This window comes from Vicugna pacos, chromosome 23 (assembly GCF_048564905.1).
Source record: "Vicugna pacos chromosome 23, VicPac4, whole genome shotgun sequence".
Classification (NCBI taxonomy): domain Eukaryota; kingdom Metazoa; phylum Chordata; class Mammalia; order Artiodactyla; family Camelidae; genus Vicugna; species Vicugna pacos.
Genome location: NC_133009.1, coordinates 27270712 through 27291065, shown reverse-complemented (window position 1 = coordinate 27291065; position 20354 = coordinate 27270712). Strand labels below are relative to the sequence as shown.

The 20354-nt window shown below is 36.0% G+C and overlaps 2 protein-coding genes across 8 annotated transcripts in view; one reads left to right on the top strand and one right to left on the bottom strand.

Moving 5' to 3' along the window:
* GPATCH2 (G-patch domain containing 2) overlaps positions 1–11962 on the bottom strand; it is a 133671-nt gene extending 121709 nt beyond the window's left edge. For 3 of the 4 annotated variants that reach the window (XM_015238630.3, XM_072948733.1, XM_031690123.2), the window contains exons 1-2: positions 11788–11954; positions 1522–2241 (exon numbers count right to left, since the gene is read on the bottom strand). In XM_015238630.3, coding sequence (XP_015094116.2) covers positions 1522–2241; positions 11788–11843 — 776 coding nt within the window. In that variant the 5' untranslated portion in view covers positions 11844–11954. Of the gene's footprint in view, positions 1–1521; positions 2242–11787 lie in introns of all 4 variants that reach the window. The other variant, XM_015238631.3, reaches the window with a different exon arrangement.
* Positions 11963–12212: 250 nt separating this feature from the next.
* Positions 12213–20354, top strand: part of SPATA17 (spermatogenesis associated 17) — a 136044-nt gene continuing 127902 nt past the window's right edge. For all 4 annotated transcript variants that reach the window (XR_012063581.1, XM_072948732.1, XM_006203653.4 and 1 more), the window contains exon 1: positions 12213–12320. Coding sequence is in view for 3 of the 4 variants with exons in the window: in XM_072948732.1 (XP_072804833.1) it covers positions 12253–12320 (68 nt within the window). In the remaining variant the exon portion in view is untranslated. The remainder of the gene's footprint in view (positions 12321–20354) is intronic.

Sequence of the window (20354 nt, the reverse complement as noted above, 5' to 3'; positions counted from 1 at the left end):
TTAAATATTTAGCAATATTGCCACAGAAGCTATATGCACCTAACTCTTAAGTGATAAGAAAAAAATGGTTATATAGTTAAGTTTAAAATAAGAGGGAAAAAATTTTAATTTATTCAAGAATGAAAACATTCTTTTTGAAACTTTATACCTAGGCTGTTGACTGCTGGGTAGCCTGATCATACCTAATACTCAAATATTTTTTGCAATGAAAAGAAATGAGGAGAGTATCATCTCACTTCTAGTTCAGGGTTACGTGGCTGCCGATAAAAGGCAGACATCAGTAAAAGGAGGGGTTTGCAGGATCAATCCAGAAAGCAGGTAATCTGTGAGTAGTCCAGAACTGAGTAGTTATCTCCACTGCCAAAACCCTCCTTCCCACAGCAACTGAGCAAGATAATTACTTTTAAGTCAAGCTGTTTGGTCCTCAGTCACAATGGTCCAATACTAGCAAACAAATAATTCTCATTCTGGTGTAATAATGACAATTTTCTTAGAAGAAAAGCAAGTAACATAAACTTTGCAAAATCTTCCTGAAACATCTGAGTAATTTGACTTCTTTAGAAAAATTACATTAAGTAGCAAACCATCTCTAATAAAAACTCCATTCCATAAACTCATACCAGGTCCTACACATATCTGCAATCACTTCTATAAGGGAAAATATATATGTGTATATTAGACTCACAGCTCACAATCCACATGATTAAAATGATGCCAGCCCTACAAATTAAAAACCAAGTACTCTTTCTCAGACCATTTTTAAAGAATATTTTTTTCTTGACCATAGTTCTGCATTTGATTTTAAGGATGAACAGTGTCAATATTTTCTCATTCCTGCAAGGAGCATTAGTTCCGTGGAGAAAAAGTGACCACTTACCTTGTGATGCTATCAAAATAGTCCTTAACAACTATCATTGTGGTATACCTGCTTTCTAGAACAGACAGATTAGACTAACTGCCCAAGGATCATTGCTTCTTCCATTTGTCTAATGACAAGATCAGGAATTTCTAGGCTATAAACTGGGTTTTACAATTCAAAAGTGACCAGAATTCCTAGCAATCTACAGACTTCTTAAAATATCTAGCCACATACATTGCAGTGGTACCAACTTTTGATTCTCAGGAATCAGAATAAACTGATGAATCGTGACACTACAAGTCACCGACAGCTAAAGCTCTATAATTAAACAAATAAATAATTATAAATGCAGTTCTAAGAGTTATAAATGAGCTGTTCTTCAAAAGCGCATTCTTCCCCATTGAAAATCCATTTCCTTTTCTTTGTAGCTGAAAATTAAGTCATTATAACACAATCAAAAGACTGTATAAATCAAATAAGCAATTTTGCTTTGTGCTAAACATCGTAAATTGTAAGTAAATATAACCATGGTTAAACAGTAATATCACTACCATTATTATAATTTATAATTATTTTAAAATAGAATTAATGAAAATCCAAAACACATTCAACCCCACGCCCCAGAGACACAAATTTTTACATTTAGAGAATGGAAACGTCACCTTTCACTCATGAGTTCATCTGAGACCTTTTGTTCTTCATACTCCATTTTGTCCTTACCGGTCTGGCTTATTTCCTCGCTTTCTAAAACTACGCCTTCATCTTGGATTTTTGGTCCTTGCCTAGCTATTTTCAGTTTCCTTTTTTTGACCTTGTTCCTGGTGAACTCGTGGTACTGGTACGCTCTGTTGTCATTGTCCATGTCCTGATCCCTGGAGCCGTCCAGGGGCTGGGTCATGGTCCTTTTGCTGGCGCTGTCCTGGGGCAGGTCCACGGCCATGCGCTTGACCTTCCGTCTCCTGCGCAGAGCTCGGTTCCCGAGGCTGTCCACGGCAAAGTCCGACTCGGGCCACAGAGGTCTTTTCCCCCGCACGTTATTATTCAAGTTGGAGGATGGCCGGCGCTTTGCCACCAACATCTGGTCGTCAGAGTCACTGTGATCCTTCTTATTATTATTGTGATTCTCTCTGTAGTCCTTGCTTGGTTCTTCTAAACTAGAATCAGAGCCTTCGCTTAGGCAGTGACCCGTCTCCCACGGGTGGTGCACGTTATACGACCTTCGTTTTCTCCCCCTCCGCTTCCTCGCCTGGCGTTTCAGAGGGCAGGATATACTTCTAGAATGGTCTCCCGTTTCAGCAAAGCCACCTCGAGCTTGCTCTGAGCTCTCCTCCAACGCTGAGACGAGATCGTGAACAAGTTCTTCCATGGTTCGACTGAAATGCCTACGTTTTGTTAAAGAGAGAGAGAGAAAAAAATGGAATAGTCGGTATTAACTGTATTAACCTAATTTATTATAGCAAATAATTCACTCTAGAATTAAGAGTTATTATAAGGAAATGTTTAAAAGCTGCTTCATTTTCCTATCCAAGATATCACAGTTTCAAATATTCTGATTCATTTTTAAGCTTTTTCTTGTATCAGTTCTTTTATTAAACATAGGAATTACTTCCAGAAGGAGTAAGCATAATATCAGCGATGAAAGATTGGAGTAATTTTACATTTTTACTATCTAATTATGGAAAAGTTCTTGCTGCTTAAATCACCATACTTTGGCCTGCTCCTGTCCTTTTCCTAGGGCAGACAGAGAGTAGAGAGAAACTTCTCAATCCCCCTGCCACCCAACTACACATACATACGTACTGATTTCTAAGTAAAGAAGGAAACATACAACCCTCTACTCACCACATGCTCTACCCAGTCACTGCATGATACATGAGGTAGACAGAAAGATAGGCAGATCTGTAATTTATGAGATTTGTAATATACTGGATTATAATATTTAGGAATATTATAATATATGGGAAAAGAAAGTTCAACCAAATACTAGGCATATATCTAGGCCACATGAATCTCATAACCCAGTGAAACAGAAATTATGTTCATATTCAATCTGGAGCCCCACTGGTCTAAAATGGCCCATCATTTTTCTTACAATTATTCTGAAGCAGTCTCCTAGGCCTTTAGAAAAAAAAACTGAACTATATTAGCAGTGAGAAAATCATTCAGCAGTCAGCAAGGGTAAACATTAGTATTTGTTGGGAATATTTATAACTTATATGGATCCCTTCCAAAGCCAACTTCCAAAAATTCTACCTAAGTTGTTGGGATACAGGGCCTAGCCCTTGATTTTATTTTTTAAACATTACAGGTAATTCGAATATGCAGCTTTCTTATGAAGATCATAAACAATCATTTCTTACACTGAGTTCAGAAGCACCTAGGATCAAAATATTCTCAATTATAAAGGGCTGAATAATTTCTAGAGTCTACAGCGTAGGTAGACACATTTTTCTGTAAAGGACCAAATAGAAAAGAGTTTACACTCCATAGGCCAGTAGGTCTCCGTCACAACTACTCAATGTCTCCTGTCGTGAAGCCAAAACAATCATAGGGAACATGGAAATGAATGGGTGTGGCTGTGCTCTAATAAAGTTTTATTTACAAAATCAAGTGATGGCCAGCCATAGTTTGCTGACCCCTGGTCTATTCAGTCTCTAGTCTATAATTTCAGGCACTCACAAGTTCCCTAAAACAATGGTCAACTTGGCCATTTCAATGAAAGCAAAGACACGTGATTTGACTGGATTTAACATGTACAATAAAAAGCACATATACGGCTTCTGACACTTGAGTACTTATTATGTGCTGGGCCCATTTCTCAGTGTTTCATATGCATTACCTCATTTCATTTTCACATAACAACCCTATAAGGTGGTAGATGATATACAAAGGGACAGAGATTTAAGGGCAGCTTGCCCAGAGGGACACATCTAGGAAGTGGTAGAAACAGGGTTCAGACCATGGCAATCTAGTTCCGGAGCCTGAATGCTCACCCAGCTGTAGCCAAGAACAGCTAAATGATCCCAGTAGCCAGTCTGCATTATTGTGTATGATTGATTTAACAGCAAGAGATACTATTTATTGTTGAGACATATTTAATATACATGAGTGTAAAGCCAATGACTCACAGTTAAGCATTCTATTCTTTTAAACAGAAAAAAGGGATGGGAGACCTGAGTGAACATAAGGCACTGGGCAGTCAGTACAGGTGGTGAGAGTGAGGTGAACTCCGAGAACCAATGAAGTAGTCGTCAGTAAAATGCAGTTAACTCTGAGCAGTTAAGTAACAGAACAGTTAATGAGGGTTTCTGTTTTCCAGATCTATCTTCTTTGACATTCTGAATGAATAAACAAAAAGTCTATCTAGACCCATATTTTTCAAAAACATGGTGATGCAAATACATACTTTAAATGAACTAATGAACTCTGGAGGGCCACTAAGATTTTTTTTTCCTTTAATGGGGTACTATATATTACTCAGGGTCCAGAACACTGCATTTATTGAAAGAAATTATATCACATAGGAATTAGCATTAAGCTAATACAACGGCTACAACTCTGACTACAATGATAAGCCAAATGGGTCTTTCTCCATTACCTAAATGTTAATAATTGCCTTTTTGTTTTCCCTTTATTGCAGTAAATATTTTGCTCTTTTCCTTGAACACTATTTCTTTGGAGGAAATGAAATTTGAGAATTATCTCTGAATATAATATCCACCTTCAAAAAAATTCACTGGAAGCCAGTTTAACACATACTACAATAAAGATCCTCTGTCTAAAAGAAGACTCTACCACCTGGTTCTGGAGCTTTTTGAATAGAGAATTTTCTTATCAATGGGTGAATGACTAGCTCTAAATAGTAATATGAAATTAACTCAATGCACGGATATAATCTCCAACTAAAATTGTGGTTATTTTGGAAGTTACAGTTAGTACTTTACTTTAGATGAGAAAATTTGGTGGTCCTAGCATTAGAAAAAGGTTATCACATCAGATTTAATCCACTGAAGTTTGATACTATTCATTTAACCTCATTTAAATTAATCCATTAGTACTGCTGTAACTAATGCAGTGTAACAAAATATAACCAATAATCTTACTAAAAGTGAAAGCAAAATCTATTTAATTTTATATTGTTTTACTCAAGAAAAAAAAATATATTTTAAAGATATTTTAACATGAAGAATCTAATTTATTCCACGATATCATTCAAACATGAATCAACTAAGAAACTTTTTTTAAAAAACCTATAAAAACACAAAAAGAACATTTAATTTAAGTGACATTCAGAGTGCAAATCACTTTTTTCCCTTTAGTTTCAGCTAACCAGAGTCCTGCAATTCAATCTGAACCAAAACTCCAATAAATGAGCCAGGATTATTTCAGTTAGTCAAGCTGCTTCACTTATACTTCTCAGGTAAAATTGGCAAAAACTCGCCTCACAGAAATAAAGCCATTATAAGAGACCATCACGTGATCAATAGCTCATTTATTTCCTTTGCCTTGGCAGTTATTGAAGACCAATGCCCTGAATCATTTCAACCTAAAGATATTGTCTTAAATAAGTCCTTTCCTACTAGAGGCAAAACTTGAGAATATATAACTTTTCTGTACAAAAATCTATGCTGATTAAGCAGCCATAGTTTTAGTTTGAATTACAGAAAAATCCAGTGAATTACCACTTAGTTAATCTGAAACAATTTCCCTTTAGTGGAACTTACTGGAAATGAAATCTTCGGGGAATAGTTTATGCTGAGTACAACGTCTAAGATCACTCGCTAATAGTTTTCTTACACTCGTCCAATGAACAGAATCAAATTATAGTCCCACTATTTATATACAGTTGGATGTTGTAAAAGGAAATGACTTCAGTAGATAAGCATTTCATTTTTTCAAGTGGTATTAGATTATGCTGAGCAATATAAAATGTATGATCAACCCAGAATTTGATATGACAGTTTCAGGTGAGAATATTTGGCCAAAGGTCAAGTTTGTTTGTTTGTCCTCTTCTAGGCAATACTGGACACCCAGTAAAATCAGTGACTTGCTCTCCTTGGCTTCTTTAATGCCAAGCTCCTATTAATTCAGAAAAAGGCCTTCCTGAAAAACGAATGTTCTGAAGCGAGGAAGATCAGTTAACGTAGAAAACACTGCACTGAGTTTTAGGTTTTTTTCTTTTCAAATGTTTTTGGTTCAAGAAAGAAGAATCAAGAAGCTGCCCTAGTCCTAAATTACTGTTCATACGCCCCCAAAGAACTGGCAAGATGACTGATGATGAACCAAGGGCTCTCAACTGGCAGCCAACAATGCAGCGGCAGGTACAGCAGGAACTGAAGCCGCAGAAAGCCCAGAAAACAGATCCCCCCAACACCCAACAACGGACTGTTCTGTCAATGACTGCTACTTTTTTGAAGCCCGTATTAGCAATGACCACTATTCCTAAAAGGGAAAAATATAGCCTATGTAGAAAAATCAGTCAGGGAATAATTTCCTTGCCTAGATACTGATAAAAATAACTATAACAAGAAGATAGACATGTGTGCCTACTGAAGAAACCCAAGTTCATCATAAAACATAGAAAACAAAAAACATAAAAAAATTTTCCAGTACAACTAAAGGGTAATTGACTAAAGCTACCAAATATCTAGCTAAGGAAAAAGAAATCAAATACTCCTTATCATCTCATACATGGGAAAATTCTCATCTTCATCTTTGGACTATCTCTCCCACAAAATTAAGTCATTTTAGAAGTGGAGTGCTAAAAATTACCTGCTGATAAATACAATTGTTTAATTGGCTTCAAAAATTTAAGGGACTAGCCATTTATGCATTAAGTTTTGTATGGATCAAAATTCAGTATATACAGAAACATTGAACTAACAGTACACAGTCAAGAACTACGCTGATGAGTGTATGACTATCACAAGCTTAAGAAGAAAACAGTCTTGGAATTAACATGCCTTGATATTCATGTTAGTGCTTATTTACGATAGGTAAGGTTGGTTGGTCCTAAAAGCATATAGCAAATAGCCAAACAGTTCATATTAAAATGAACACACAATAGTGTAGACTGTGACAGTGGGTGTCTATCAGCAGGAAAATGATAAGCCTCAAAGATGCCACATCAAGGGCTAAACTTTATGACTAATTTAACAAAATATGATCCAAAAGAATTATCTTAAGGTTGATTAAGATTTCTGCTGCTCATAGGACTTTATGAATTTCCTTCCTTAATGGTAACATTATTTGTCAAAGTAAGTCCTTAACTCAGCCGAGCAACCTATTAAGAGATTGTATCTTCAATTTTCTCCTTTTATTTATTTTGGCGCAGATCATCTTAGGAACTTAAGAATAACTCTAACATTAAATGGTAACACTTGAGCTAGTTTAGAAATGCCTTGACCTACCTATTTAAAACATTAATCAGAAGCAATCTTTTCTCTCTTTTCAAAAAAGGCAGCACGGGTGTGCAGGAATCTATCTTATCTGAAACATGAAAATGATTAATTGTAACTTTACATTGACACTAGGCAATAAATATGGAATAGAATTCTCTGGGGGTGAAAAAAAGGCTGAGAGGACACTGCAGAGAACATGAGCTTTAAGACTCAAAGCTAAAATTTGGAAGCTAATTTGTACTATACTCAATAGCCATAACACCTTGGACAAATTACTTATCTTCTGATTCTGTTTATTCATCTAAAAATGGGTACTTATGTGTGAGAGCTGTTAATTCACCTTTCAACAACCTCTACACACAAATAAGAGGAAATTGTCACTGAAATATCAAATCATGAATCCTGAGTATATAAAAATAAAAGACCCATCAACTTCTCTGAGTTCTCAAACCACTCTGAATGAGGGACGGAGAAGAGATAATAGACATTTGCAAAAATCTTGCATACAAGTTCAAGAAATTCATGTACTTTCTGAAAGACTTTAATGAATTAAAAAAAAATCTTAAGGAAAAAAAAAAGTAATGCTGTGTATCTGACCTATGCCTATCCTAATAATATACAGGTATAGGGAAAAAAAGATGAAAGGATATCATCCTTCCAAAATAAGAGTCACAAGTTTCACCACCAAACAGAAGAACTCATTTTCCATAATGGAAGCAAAAGCTCCTGACTTGAACTTAATTGGAGGTGCTGCTGGCAGCTGGTTCTTTGTCACTTTTGTCACCAGGGGAACACTCAGAAAGCTCTCTTTCTTCCTTACTCTAGCAACTTGAGAAAAAACAAATCCTTCACAGCTTTAAGGGGAAAAAAATCTAATTCCAAATAATGCTTTAATAAAGCAAGCTCATTTATTATTTAAATTTGAAGAACACTCTTTTGATTTTCTTTTTTACTTCATTTAACAGCTTTAAGAGTTATTCAAACTTCTTGCCTTATACTCTGATCACTTTCAAAATGTAAACTATTGTTTTTAAAAATGGCCTAGGTGAAATAAAGTCAAAGTCTAAAACAAACAAAAATAATTTGGGTCTACAAATAACTCATTCCAATTTTTATATTTTAAAGAGCATCGAGGCAACGTTCTAATACTGAGGAAGTGAGTCTCGATCATTACTCCTACTTGATGACTACTCTATATTTATTGAATATACAATATATTGTAAATTCCTAGAATAGGAATGAAAAGGAAGACAACTGAATATTAATTATATGTGCCCAGCAGAATACTTGATAGACAACAGATGTTAAAAAAAAAAAAGTCTGCTGGATGAACAAACCAATGAATGACTAAATCAACAAACAACAAAGGGAAAATAAGATTTGGACAATCCAGATTTCAAACTGAAACAGAAACGTGATTTAAACAAATCCGACAGTATGGAATTGCGTTCAAGACAAAAGATCAAAAAAAAAAGCAGTTATTTAAAAAGCATATTTTCACTCTGCAGTTTTCCAGACCCAAAGAAAATCAAAATACTAAATAGAAATGAAATTATAGAAGAAAGGTCCAGAATCAATAGTTATTTTTAACTTTTTTTTTAAAAAGCAAAGCCACATAAAGTGAAATAGATACTAGCACTTAATATATCAATGATTCAATAGTTTCATTATCAAGAACTAAACTTTTAAATTTTTAGTTCAACCTTTAAAATCTTTCCCCCAAACCCCTCAGAAATTGTCTTTAAATATAAATCACTAATAAAGTAAAAAGTAATAAAGAAAAGTGTACCTAAATTCTAAATGTGATTTATCCATTAAAGGAATCAAAATTTAAAAGGCAAGTTAGGTACCAAAATAGATACTTTTTGGACCCTACTTTCAAAACTGTATGTGAATGAGGTGTTAGGAAGGGAACATAGATATTCTCAGTTATAATCGTCTTATAAAAGTATAATATGAACTACTTACAAGAATAATTTGAACATTTAAAAAAAAATTCATTTCCTAATGCACAAAAAAATCATAGAATTTTTATTATTTAATTGTTTAAAGATTTTCTTCTTTAGGCTTTTAAATTATAAAATATCAGTTCTACTTTTTAGAAAATGATTAAGAAAGAGATAAATCATCTACATTCACCCATGTGGTGCCTGAAAATAGAAAAACCTTGAATATTGGAGAAAAAGTTGAAGTCAAGATGGGATTTAAATATATCAGAAATTCTAGACTGGTTAACAAATCTAGGCATAACTTTCTAGTTTATACATTCCTTGTGATACTGTATCTTATTCAGACACATAAGCAGTATACCAGGATAGGTAAGAATTTTTTTTAGATAAGTTGGAATCATACTACAAATAGGGTACTTGGGTAAGTTATTTAAACTATATTTGTTCCTGTCTCACCATCTCTAAAATGTAAAAAAAAAAAAAAATGATAGCATCTACCTCAAAAGATTTACATGAGATGATATATGGACTCAAAACCTGGCACCAAATAACAACTTAGTAGCATTCCTATTGGCCCTGGGATTTCGTCACTGGGGTAAAACACAGGTACACAGTACAGTCCATGTGTGATCAATTAATGAAAAAGAAAATTCCTTAAAGAAATTTTGAATAACAAGATGATTGTGCAGATAAACTAGAAAATAAAGGAACCAAATTTCCAGAACACACTCATTCTGCCAAATTAAGCCTGATTTAAGAATTTCATTCAAAAGCACTCTTAAGTGTCAGGCACTATGTTATACTCTGGTGCCACAAGAAAGGATGGATTCCATGCCAAGAAAAATAGAGAACTGAAGGAGAGTTTCTCCATATTACAAAGAGGTACCTAACCATGATTTGGTTAGAAGGTGGAATGGTGAGGAAGGAGTTGAAAAAGTCGTATCTTTAAATTAAAAAGTCATCTGTCCTACAAATCAGTATCCACCACAGCAAGAGCAGATCAATCTACACTGCACATTTTGTTATCCTCCCTTAACAAGATGTTGAGTGGTGAAATACTAAGAAAGGTATCCTGGGGCGATGGAAATGTCCTGTATCTTGTTTTGTGTGGTGGTTACACAGTATTTACAATTACCAAAACTAAAAATACTGAACACTTAAGAACACTGTGTTTTATTTTATGCTACTTACAGTACCATTAAAAAAATAGCTCAAAAAAAAAAAAGTACTCCCTACTTCTCTCACTGGAAAGTGTGAGCATTTAAAAGGAGCATAACCAAGATAATGGCTATAATTCCCTGTGCTACATAATATATCTTTGTTGCTTATCTATTTCATTCATAGTAGTTTGTGTCCCTTAATCCCATGCCCCTAATCTGCCCCTCCCCATTATCTTCTAATAACTTTAAATGGAGTATAATCTGTAAAAACACTGAATCATGTTGTAAATCTGAAACTAATATAATATTGTAAATCAAATACATTTAAATTTAAAAATTAAAAAAAATTGAAATAGCACAATCAAATCTATATTCATTATAAGATGAACTACAGAATGATCTGATCTCATTCAAAACATCTTAGGCAAAATATTCTTTTAACTTTTCAGTGATAGATGATGCAAAAGAAATTCTTTGAGATCACAGACTACTAGAATCCCCGAAACTCTCATTTGTTGCAGAATCCAGAAATGGACATACATATTTCAGTGGCATTCCACCTGTTGTTCAACACTATGTTTGAGAATAGTCAGTGGAAAATGTGCTTTTTTTTCACTGCTTGCCTTGGGTATGCTTGAAGAAAAAGGGCTTGGGAGGAAAAAAGGACCGGAACTACAGCGTTTTCAGCTAGAAATCCAAAACCCAGCTTCTAGCTCTAGGACTAAAGGATGCATGGCAAAGTATTCTGTGCCTGTGATCATCTCCTAACACAGGGCGTCATAGGATAAAGTGTATTAATTTGTCAGGACACTTTTGAAATGTCGAAGCAGTTTATTACTCTAAAGTGGTGTTGATGATGATACTGTAGCCAAACCCCACATTTAATCTTGACATTTGTATCTCCTTAGGAAACACTCATACACATCATTTGAACTAAAAATGTAATGTCCAAGGGGCAGAAAAAGGTAGATTACTCCGCCTCCAAATAACGGGGTGGTCTCCCCCACTACTAAACTTCCAGAAGTCTAGATTTCTGGGATTTGATCTTCCAAAACACCTGGTATAATCTAATAAATTTAAAAAGGGAAATGAGTAAATAAGGCCTATATTGAGATACGCTCTTGTGTCCCTCGTCTTGTCAACAATCAACGAGGAAATGAATTGCTCCTGGGGTACAGAAAGCCCTACTCCTAAATTATCGTGGAGTGGTAGACAAGCACTCAGCAAGCACTACCTGTATTCCTTCACACACCTCAATGCCTTCCTCAAACTGCGTCCATCCCTGGCACGAGTGAGAGCAAGGCCTCAGTGTCTTCAGATGCCCCATCACAACTCCCTCCCCCTTCCATTCCAAGTCCAGCGGCCTCCGGCCATCACACCCTTTCCTGAGCTCCCATCCCCAGGGCCGCCAGCCTCACCAGCTGTTCCCGGCGGCTGGAGCTCCGATCGGTTGGCGCCCGGCGGCCCCGAACATTAACGACACCCAGGAGCCTGGCCTCAAGGCTCAGGCCCGAGAACAGACTCCAACTTCCACAGCACCAGCGACTTCGCAGGAGCACTTCAGCATTTTGAGCTGAGCTTCCGGAAGCAGACGGGAGGCGGAAACCGGATGCCCGGAGCAACCATTAGTTCTCCTCCCCCCATCACCTCCTTCTCCTATAATCTCCTCTTTTTACTCGATGATGAGACAGAGGCCAATCATCTGACATTTTTCACGAGCAAAATTTCGTCTTTTTCTCTCTAGTGTTCCGGAAACTGAAACAGTGCGGGGGAGGAAACGTGGAGTAAAAGAAAAGTTGAACCCCCCGGGGTTGCGCCATGGTTTGGCCCGGTTGCCTAGGAGACCGAGAGTAACAGCCGCGGCGAGCGCGGCGCGCGGAGTGATGGCCACGTTAGCGCGGCTGCAAGCTCGCTCCACGAGTATGGGGCAGCAGTACTACTACAGGAACAGGTAGGCCTCCGCTCGGGGGGGCGCGCCGGGGGTGTTCCTCAGCCCGGTGTTCCTCGGCTGGAGCTTGTTCACGAATTCCCCAACTCAGCGAGTACCACCGACTTCTCTTCATAACTTGCCGGCTGCAAACATCGTCGCAAATTTTAAAGTATGTTAGCACACAGCTGGGTTATAGATATAGGGGGCATGGTTATCAGCTGGGGATGATTGAAGTAAAAGCCCAGAGTAAGTAACATTGTACAATGAAGTGTTTGTTTTTTTTTTTTTTTTGACATCATCACTTCTCAATTTGGTAAAACCTACGTCCTCCCTGTTGAAAGTTTGATGGTCTCACTGGAGTCACCCAGGCTCCTTAGCTGGGTGAGCTCAGAGTGTCTCTCATTTACCTGGGAATCTGAGCCTCCATTATGTCACAAATGCCATTCAGCTCAACTGTTCTGTGACTCATTTGTCTTCCCAAAGTGACCGTATCTAACCTCTTCTAACGAGGTAAACAGTATCGGTAAGTGAATTTATAAAAAAAAGGGGGCGAAGGAAGACACTAGCAGCCGTATCCACCTCTCTACACCTAACCTTCTCACTCAGGAAGAGGTTCATTTTAGTAATGGCCTTCTGGAAGCAGTACCCCAGGAGATGTTCCATCTTAAGAGAAACTCCAACAAAAGTGAATTGGGCAATAGTACAATACAGTGGCGTGTCAGTACATGCGGACAAATATGCCAATAAAACACAATCCTTTTGAGCTGTTCTTATTCTAACATTTATCTCACCTGCTGTATTCTTAGAACAGCGTGAACCTCTCCTACAACAGTCATCACAATTTAATTTTGCATTCTGTTGAGAGATAATACATGAAATATGTATATATTGTCCCTCTTAAAGTAGAAGTGGGGTTTTGCTCATTATTATTTTAGTCTCCAGTGTCTCATAGTTCCTGATACATCATAGCTGCACAATAATTATTTGTCTAGTAATTCCATAAATGAATCTTTCAATCAGTCATTGGCCCTGGTTTACCTAAATGTACTAAAAATAGCTAAAGATAGAAATTATTTATTTATCACATATATTATCTATAATTGTTAGTAAGTTATGTGGCGGATGCTCTATTTATGGCATACATATCTAAAAGAAATAAAATCCATTCCTTTTATGTTCACAGACTAATATAGAATATAGGCATTTAAAAGATTATTGCAGTGGAGTAAGCAGGAACCGGAAGGGAAACAATCGACATTTCTTGGGCTCTGATTATATGCTGGGCAGTGCACTAGGAACTTTTTCATATAATACTCATTTGATTTTCACAACTTTACAAGTTAATGTATTCATACAAGTTAATGTATTCATCTATATTTTTAGAGCTTGAGAACAGTGTGCTAGAAAAACCTGGTGAAGTGCCACACAATTGCAAACAGATCGTTTTTTTCCTACAGATTTCAGTGTTACTCTTTGTCCCCATCTCCTGGCTTTTGACAGTGGGTACAGTTCCCCAACACTGGAGATTGCTTGGAGAAAAAAACTAGGGCCATGCAAAGGCCGTGATGAGAATAGGCTGGCATGCCTTTTATTTCATTTATTATTATTATTCGTATTTTCAGCATGAAGAAATGTATCTAAAGATCACGAAGGAATCAGAATTCCCAAGTTTGCCTAGTTAAAGAACAAAGCAAATATTGAGAGCTGTAGGAGCAAAAACCATAAAAATGTTAATATATATGAAAAAAATAAACAGGCAATTTCCTTAAGAAATTATCATCATCTCCCATTTGTTATTGACTAAGTAAGTTCTTTGCAAACTTCAGTGTACATCAGAATCCCCTTAGGATCTCATTAAAATGAAGATTCTGATTCAGTGGGTCTCAGTTATGGCCAGTGAATCTGCATTTCTCACTAGAGTTCCTGTTAGGCCCAATTTTGCAAAAATAAAGGAAGACATTGTGGGGAAAAAAAAACCTGTGTATCTAATTCTTAAATATCCATACAAGTTATATATTTACTCCTTCTTTACATGAGGCAAGGAGAGTGAGATTCAGATAGATTGGAAACTTATATGAGGTCATACAGCTACTAAGTCTCAAAACCAAAAAACCTACCTCTAAGGCTTAGGCTCTTCAATACCACACTGGACAAGATTTCCTTCCCACTACACTGGTCTGATGAATTAAGTGACAGGAAGTATCAAGATCCAGAAACCAAATAGCCTGAGCATGCTGTTCCAAATCCGCTAGCCTGTAGGCAATAGAGTTGGAGGAAACAATTTGACTCTTCTTGGTTTGTTTTAATGTCTTCCTTCTATGTTGGTACCAAGACAGTGGCAAAAATGTTTCTACCTAACATCTAGCATTGGAATGCCTCTGAAGTTGAAAGATGAATTTATTGGGGAAAATTATGCTATTACTAAGTGCTTAGATTGGCACCTGAGTCCTCCAGCGCTTCTCTGCCTAACATAGGGAGAAGATTTGGAACTCCCAAGAAGTGAGATGCAAATGCAGTCATAGCGGATGTGATGAGAGAGCTAAGGGGCCTGGGTAGGTTTGCACATTTTCAGACTAACCCAAATGCCCTGGAAAGTTATTCACACAAGAAATGTTTGGTGGGTGGTCAGGTTTTGGTCTACTCATCAAAGAGGCTGAATGTTGTGTCGAGGTTGTTACAGGGTGGCATAGAGATAATACACAGTTGTTATTTGACCAAGTACTGGTCTTTTTTTTTTTTTTTAAACTTTCACTGTTTCACTGTTTCACTGTTTCTAGAGTTATTTCTGTTCTCTTTGTGGCTTATTTGTCATTTATGCTATCCTATTTGTGGAAAGAAGAGTTTGGTATGTGTTCATTAATCATATTATTAATTTTCCCAGTATCCTTATTTAAATTTTGTCTGGTTAATCTGTCAAACCCCAATAGGAATGAGTTCAAAATGTCTCTCTCCCACTGGCTTCCACTGAGTCTCCACTGAGTGGCATCTTTTATGTTACGTTATTTAGCTTCTATGTGTGTACTGGTGTGTCTCTTCATTATTGGCTATATATTGGTCTTTTTTGAATGTGCAAAGTATTTCACCTTTGGGTCCTACTTCTAATTTCTAAAAATTATTTTTATTATTTCTTTAAACAGATTTAATGTAGTAACATCCAACTTATAGTATTAATATTGATCTTCCTTTCTGTGGCATGAATTAATCATATCATTTTGTATATTTCTCTTCCCATGCAGCGCATTTTAGGGTTTTAAATGATTAGAGCCCAGGAAGGTTGTGATAGGTTAAAGTTCATTATTTTGATTGCTATATAGGCACTTCACATGTTCATCCTATTTTAAGCTGATTTTTAATTCTTGTCCCTCTTCTGCCATGACTTCTCATATATAAGCTGTATTTTATTTCATTTTAGATTTTAATAGTATTCAGAGGGAACTTATTTCTAACATTTCTTAGATTCTCTACTTAGATTCTCAATACTATATTTATGAATTAAATATTCTTTTATTAATTAAATGCTGGCAGAGCAGTACTATGAGCTAAGGAATGTTCTGGGTATTGAGGATATAGCAGTGAACAAGAAAGTCAAGAGGGGAACAGAACAGAAATAAACTGACATGTAATATTTTATCTTGGGGTGATTTTAACCAAAAAGAATAAAGCAAGGTAAGGTAGGCAAAGAGTGAGTAAACATCCTGTTCTAAATAGAATGGTCCAAGGGTGGCTCCTCTGATCAGGTGATATTTGAACAGAGTCCTAAAAACCGTGAATGAGTAGACCTCCTAGATAGATTTCTAAGGGAAGAGATTTCAGGAACTGAAGCCACAAGTGCTGTAGTCTTGTTGTCAGAAGCCTACATGAAATGAATGTTGGAGGACAAGGTGGGACGCCAGGTCATTTGCAAGTTTTAAGCTGTAGTAAGGATATTGGATTCTACTTTGATTAAGATAGGACGTCAGAGGGGATTTTCAACAGAGGAGTGACATTATCTGACTTCTGTCTACAAAAGTAATAAAGTAATAAAGAAAACTCTGACTTATTTTTAAGTTGGATAAAGCATTTTGATTTTGTTTTCTTTTTTTCTGCTTTTCTCCTCCAGTCCCATCACCTCGTCCCAAAGCCAGTGCCATATGTTTTACGTTGATGGGAGTGTCTACCATACTGTCTTTCAGTTTTCGAGTTTTATGTAGTCAAATTAGTCAATTTATTTCTCTAGCTTTAGGGGGTTTTAGGCTATCTTTGAATAGTCCTTCCCAGCCAATGATTATGAGAAAATTCTCTGTATTTACTTATGATATTTTTAAAGTTTTATTACACTTCCCTTCACTCTTTATGCAGTTGTATTTCTGTCCATGTATTGTATAAGACCTTAACTTTTTCTATAGAAATATAATTGTCCCAACACCATTTATTGAACAATCCACACTTTCCTTACTAGTTTTAAATGTTCTAAGGTAAATAAATAAAAGGGGTAAAAATTGCACAGGAAGAACTAAAATTGTCTTTATTCATTGAAAACACAATTGTATGCATACAAAACTCTAAACCACCTACAAAAAATGTTTTGGAAATAAAAAGTGAATTTAGCAAGGTTTCAGGGTAAAATTCACAACACATACAAATCAATTGTTTTTTTTTAAATATATATAATAGCAGTGGGCACTTAACAATTTTAAACTACAAAAATAATACAATTCACAATAGCATAAAAATGCATATGACTTCATCTATTGACCCAACAGAAATATCTCATATACACAATTTGTGTATAAGAGCATTTTATGCATGGGGTCATGTATAAGGGCCTTCATTAAAGCATTATTTCTAACAGGAAAAACACAAGACTTATATATATTTGTAACTAATCTTGCTAAATAAATAAAGGCATATGCACATGATGGAATATTAAGTAGCAGTTTAAAAGTGAAATATTTTAGTGACAAAAATCTCTGAAACAAGTGGAAAAAGAGGCTGTAGAAAATGCTTAATACATTTAATGAGAAATTTGTATGTATAAATACATAGAGAAACAAAACTATGAATCTGGATTCATTTAACAAGCTGTTAACAATGATTAGATTTTGAAAATTGGAGAATACGGGAGGTTGAAATGGAATCAGTTTTTTTCTCTACATTTTGCTGTGTAGTTCAAAATTTTGTATTAAGCACTGGGTATTCATGTATTGTTTGTGAAATGAATAGTAAATAAATAGGAAAAAATTTGTTCTGAAACAATAATTTGGTTTTGAAAAGATAAAATTGAACATATAGAGTAAGTGTCCATGAAGGTGTAACTGGTATAAAACTTGCTGTCCCACCATGAAGAATTAGAAGACTGAACAAAATATATGAAAAATTATTTTTAGACATTGATACAACAGACAGTGCAGGATTAGAATCTCTGAAAGAAAGGAAACAAATGATATTTTAGCCAGATATTTACCCCATCTTTAGTGCTGGGGGGTAATTTCTAAGTAAAATCCAAACTCTCAACAGCATAGCATTCATGGTGTCCAGGATCTATTCATAAGTTATTAGTAGGGCAAAAATGTAACAGACTGAGACCTATAACAAGGAGGAAAAAAATCTGTTAATAAATACAGAACAGAAATACAAAGATAGTGAAATCAGCAGACAAGGATTTTTAAATAACAATTCAAAACATGCTCAAGGACTCAAAGGAACATCTGAGCATAATGAGAAGTTACGTGGAATATAAAGAAGAAGCAAATGAAACTTTCAGAGATAAAAGAACACAGTATCTAAAAGAAAAAATCACTAGATGGTCTTAATGTCATATTAAAGTGTTGCAAATAAAAGATCAGTGAACTTGAAGATATATCGAATACATATTGTTGGGTCGAGTGTTCTATAAATGTCAGTTAAATCAAGTTGGTTGATAAATGTTGTTCACGTTTTCTTTACTGTTATTGATTTCCTATACAGTTGTCCTATCAGTTAGTCAGGGAGATGTGCTGAAATTTCCAGCTATAATTGTGGATTTGTCTATTTCTTCTTTCACTTTTGTCACGTTTTTCTTCATTTATTATGGAGTTTTATTATTGGGTGCATATGCCTTTAGAATGATAATATCTGCTTGCTAGATTAACATTTTTATCAATATAAGATGATTATCCTTATGCATGATAATTTCCCTTATTTCTAAGTCTACTTTAAATATTAAAAATATATTTTAAACTATGAAAAATATTCAAAGAAATTAAAACAATATTGAGATGCTATTCTTGTGTGTGTGTGTGTGTGTGTGTGTGTGTGTGTGTGTATACACATACAATCTCAAACTTACATAAAAGTTGTAATATGGTACAGAGAGACTTTCAGAAGATATATGGGGTTAGGTGGCTATCTGCCGACCCACTGCCTTCCAAATTCTTTTTCCAAATAAGGATATTCTCTAACCACAATCCAACCATTAAAATCAAGAAATTAACATTGGTGTATTTCTACCATCTAATCTTCAGACTCCAGTCAAGCTCTGTCAGTTGTCCCAGTAATGTTATGTATAGCAAAAGGATCTTGTTTGTCTTGTCTCTTCAGTTATCTTTAATATGGAACATTTTCTCAATGTTTCTTGAATTTCCATGACCTTGACACCTTTGAAGACCACAGATCAGTTATTTTGTAGAATTTCCCTCAATTTAGGTTTGTCTGATTTTTCCTTTGTTAGATTCAGGTTATGTACCTACAGCAAAATATCATGGAAGCGATGATCTAGTCTTCTCAGTGCATCTGCCAGGTACTGCATGATTGTGATTTGTCCAATTAGTGATGGAGTTCATTTGGATCATGTCACTAAGGTGTCATCTGCTATACTTCTCCACGATGATGTTCTTTTTTCCTTTGTAACTAGTAGGCATTTTTTAAAAGCAGGTAATTTGAAGCTTTATATGTATCCTATTCCTCATCTGAATTTCAATTTTTTATTTTCTCATTTATATCATCATAAACTCATATATATTCCTATTTTAGTTGATGGGTTAAGATCTATTCCTTTTATTATTTATTTTCAGGCTGGCATTGTCCCAGACTTGTTCAATGGGAGCCACTAGGAGCTTTCTCTGTGTCCTGATCCTAGTAAGAGTTTCCTGCTTTCTGACACAAAAAAGTCCAGTTTTAGCTTTTGCTCTTCCTGCCCCAGCTCTGGAGTTGCCCATTTTTCAAGGAGCCCTTGTTTCTTTTAGTAGATGCCTGTGCCGTTGGGTGTTGCTGTTCTCAGGCCCTCTCAAGAGGGAACTAGAAAATACGTGCATGTGTGCATCTGTCCAGAGTTTACATCTACATTTATCTATCTATCCATCCATACATGTAGTTATTGCAATCCATGATTTACATTGACAACTCTGTTTCAAATCCAGCATGACAGGGTTCACTCTAGTTTTTTTTTTTTCCTTTTCCTTTTCTAACTGAGAAACCTGGCTCTCATTATTTTTAATATAGTCACTTATTTGACCAACCCCTCTGTATGTAACCAAACTCCTGTCAGCATCATTGCTTTCCCTTTTAGGGATATCTCTTCTCACTCAGTGTGGGGTCCACCTCTCTATGTGAAACTCTCATCTCCCCGCCAACTTGGATACCCTTTTCCTCACTCTTGGGCTCTGATTCCCTGTACTGTCTGCCCTCCCACGTTACCCTTTTCTCACCTTTCCTCAACACCTAAAGCCAGGCCTCTTCTCCATGGAAATAATCTCCCTCACTCAGACTGTGACACCGTACCCCAGGTCGCACCTTCCCCCGCCCATGTGGATGCCCACCTCACCCAGCATTGGTGCTGGTTCCCCACACTGACCCTGGGGTCTTCCCCAGCCCTGCCTCTAGCACAGATCTTTACTCTCCTTACCCACTGCTGACTTCTTTAGGACTTAATTATTCAGGAAATGAGAAGGAAGATGAAGAAAAGTAAATATAAAATATTCTAAAAGTTCACTCACAGTATAAATCTGCAGGACAAACTATAATTCCTACAAACTATGATATATTTACGACCTATGTTTCACTGAGCTGTGAAATAATAATAATGATGGAGACTATTAA